At 41.1% G+C, this 2,401-nt stretch overlaps 1 protein-coding gene across 2 annotated transcripts in view; it reads right to left on the bottom strand.

Annotated features, from left to right (window-relative positions):
* Positions 1-278: 278 nt before the first annotated feature.
* The window catches only part of lamp1a (lysosome associated membrane protein 1a), a 7,964-nt gene continuing 5,841 nt past the window's right edge, over positions 279-2,401 (bottom strand). For both annotated transcript variants that reach the window (XM_039646994.2, XM_089132607.1), the window contains exons 8-9: positions 1,284-1,451; positions 279-936 (exon numbers count right to left, since the gene is read on the bottom strand). In XM_039646994.2, the coding sequence (XP_039502928.2) occupies positions 797-936; positions 1,284-1,451 (308 nt within the window). In that variant the 3' untranslated portion in view covers positions 279-796. The remainder of the gene's footprint in view (positions 937-1,283; positions 1,452-2,401) is intronic.

Consider the following 2,401-nt stretch of genomic DNA (forward strand, 5'->3'; position numbering starts at 1 on the left):
CACTCATTTTCTCTCTCTCTCTCTCTCACACACACACACACTCATTTTCTCTCTCTCTCTCTCTCACACACACACACACACACACACTCATTTTCTCTCTCTCTCTCTCTCACACACACACACTCATTTTCTCTCTCTCTCTCTCTCTCTCACACACACGCACTCATTTTCTCTCTCTCTCTCTCTCACACACACACACACACACACTCATTTTCTCTCTCTCTCTCTCTCTCACACACACACACACACACTTTCTATCCTCTTTTTTTGCAATAAAATGGTTCAGTATGTTTACCCATGAGACAGTGACAGCTGGATGAGCACACACACACACACACACACACACACATAAATGCAATTATTTTTACATGAAGCCAATTAAAATAACTACAAACAAACAAAAGAAAAGATACAATAACCCAAACATTAAACACGATTCATAACTGCTGTGAAATACATCTCTCGTTGTTAATGTTCACAAACGAGACGTTTGAGTGTTGCCGAAACATTTTACATTAAAAACATAATAATAAAATGAATGATTTTTCTAAGAGGACGAGTGAAGGTTGCTCACCTGATCACACTCGTGACCTCTGACCTAAAGCAATCATTTTTACACACTTTAGAGGAACAAACTGAACAACAGAAAACGACAGTCGCACACACACCAGTGTCCCCTGACCTCTGACCTCACAGCAAGGAAGAACCAGCTCTCGCTCACACACACACTCCCTCTCTCAGTCCAGCTGCAGCCAATCGCAGCCCAGACGGTGGATGATGATGATGATGATGATGATCAGATGGTCTGGTACCCGGCGTGTGTCCTCTTCCTCCCGATCAGATACGCGATGAGGACGATCAGCACCAGCCCAGCCAGAGCCGCTCCAACGATGATGGGGATCAGCATGTTCTCCTGATCCAGACGACACTCCTCCGCTGCGCACACACACACACAACGAATGGAGTCATTGCTCTGGAATACTTGGTTGTGATTGGGCAGTGGTGTTTCCACAAGAGCTCACAGACTCCCGATGGAAGATATTTAAAAGAGTTACGCATGAAATTATGAGTTATTTTGAATTAAAGTCGAAAGAATGTGAAGAATCTGCTTAAATTACTAGATTTTATTATGAAAAAAGAAAAACCTCCGAAAAAAAAAATACACTGTATATTATCAAAATATGTATGATATATGTAGTACATCAGGGCTTGGGTCATGCTGACCCTCGGGGACACGGGTCACAGTGCGAGGGAGGCAGCGGATCACATGACCCGGTCAGTACCTGCAGAGAAGCGGCTCTCGGTGACGTTGAAGGGCTGGAGCTGCAGACTGAAGGTGTTGATGGAGAAGTCGGGAGCCACAGCGAGCGTCTGCTCAGCGCTGCACATGAACGAGCGGCCCACACTGCACTGCAGCAGCTCCAGAGAGGCGTTACTCGCCTCGAACCGATCTGTCAAACCAGCAGAACAACATCACACGACATCAGCCAATCACAGACACCACAGATGGAGACAGTCCGCTAACCCTCAGTCATACATTAAGAACAAACACACACATGAACACTAAAGTCTAATATTAGTATTCAGGTACAGACATTAATAATGAGGCCTAAATGTAAAATAACACCTTGTTCACTGTGGAAATTAAATATAGTTTGATCTGTTAAAGCTGTGTTGTGGTGTTGACACCGCAGGAATATTAGGCTGCCGCCACTTTAAGAGCGAATACACACACACACACACACACACCGGTCTCCTCCTCCACTGGTCACTCATGAGAACATGGATAGGGAATTTGTAAAGGCCAGAATTGTTGGTTGATTATAAATTTAAATATTTTTTTTATTTTACCGTATATAGTTTTATTTCGGCTCCCATGTTAACAGATTAGAGCTTGCACACTGCCTGCGTGACGCGCGCAAACGCATGCATGCTACAAATAGAACCAGAGATGGCTATTTTTCACGCGACACGCATGTGTGTTGGAAGCGTTTCCAGGCAAAAAAAAAAAAGATGTTTATATTTCAAAAATGTCCATTATTTTTGCCTATATATATATTTTCATGTCATTTTTTTAAACAATCGAGTCCTGGTGTCCACTACAGAGGTCATAGCATAACATAGGAATAAAATATCTTTTTTTTTCATTTGTTTCTTATGTACGGAGGCGTATTGCATTCACACGAAGAAAAAAAATGTACTCTGTTTTTCTGAATTAACGAGTTAATTTTTCATGAGAAAAAAGTTTTTACTCTGTTTTTCTGAATTAATGAGTTAATTTTTCATGAGAAAATTTATTTTTGCTGTTTTTCTAAATTAACTCATTAATTCAGAAAAACAGAGCAAAAAAAAAAATTCCATTAAAAATTAACTCGTTAATTCAGAAAAACAGAGTAGATTT

The sequence above is a fragment of the Pimephales promelas genome, chromosome 6 (genome assembly GCF_988280905.1).
Source record: "Pimephales promelas chromosome 6, fPimPro1.hap1.1, whole genome shotgun sequence".
Taxonomy (NCBI): domain Eukaryota; kingdom Metazoa; phylum Chordata; class Actinopteri; order Cypriniformes; family Leuciscidae; genus Pimephales; species Pimephales promelas.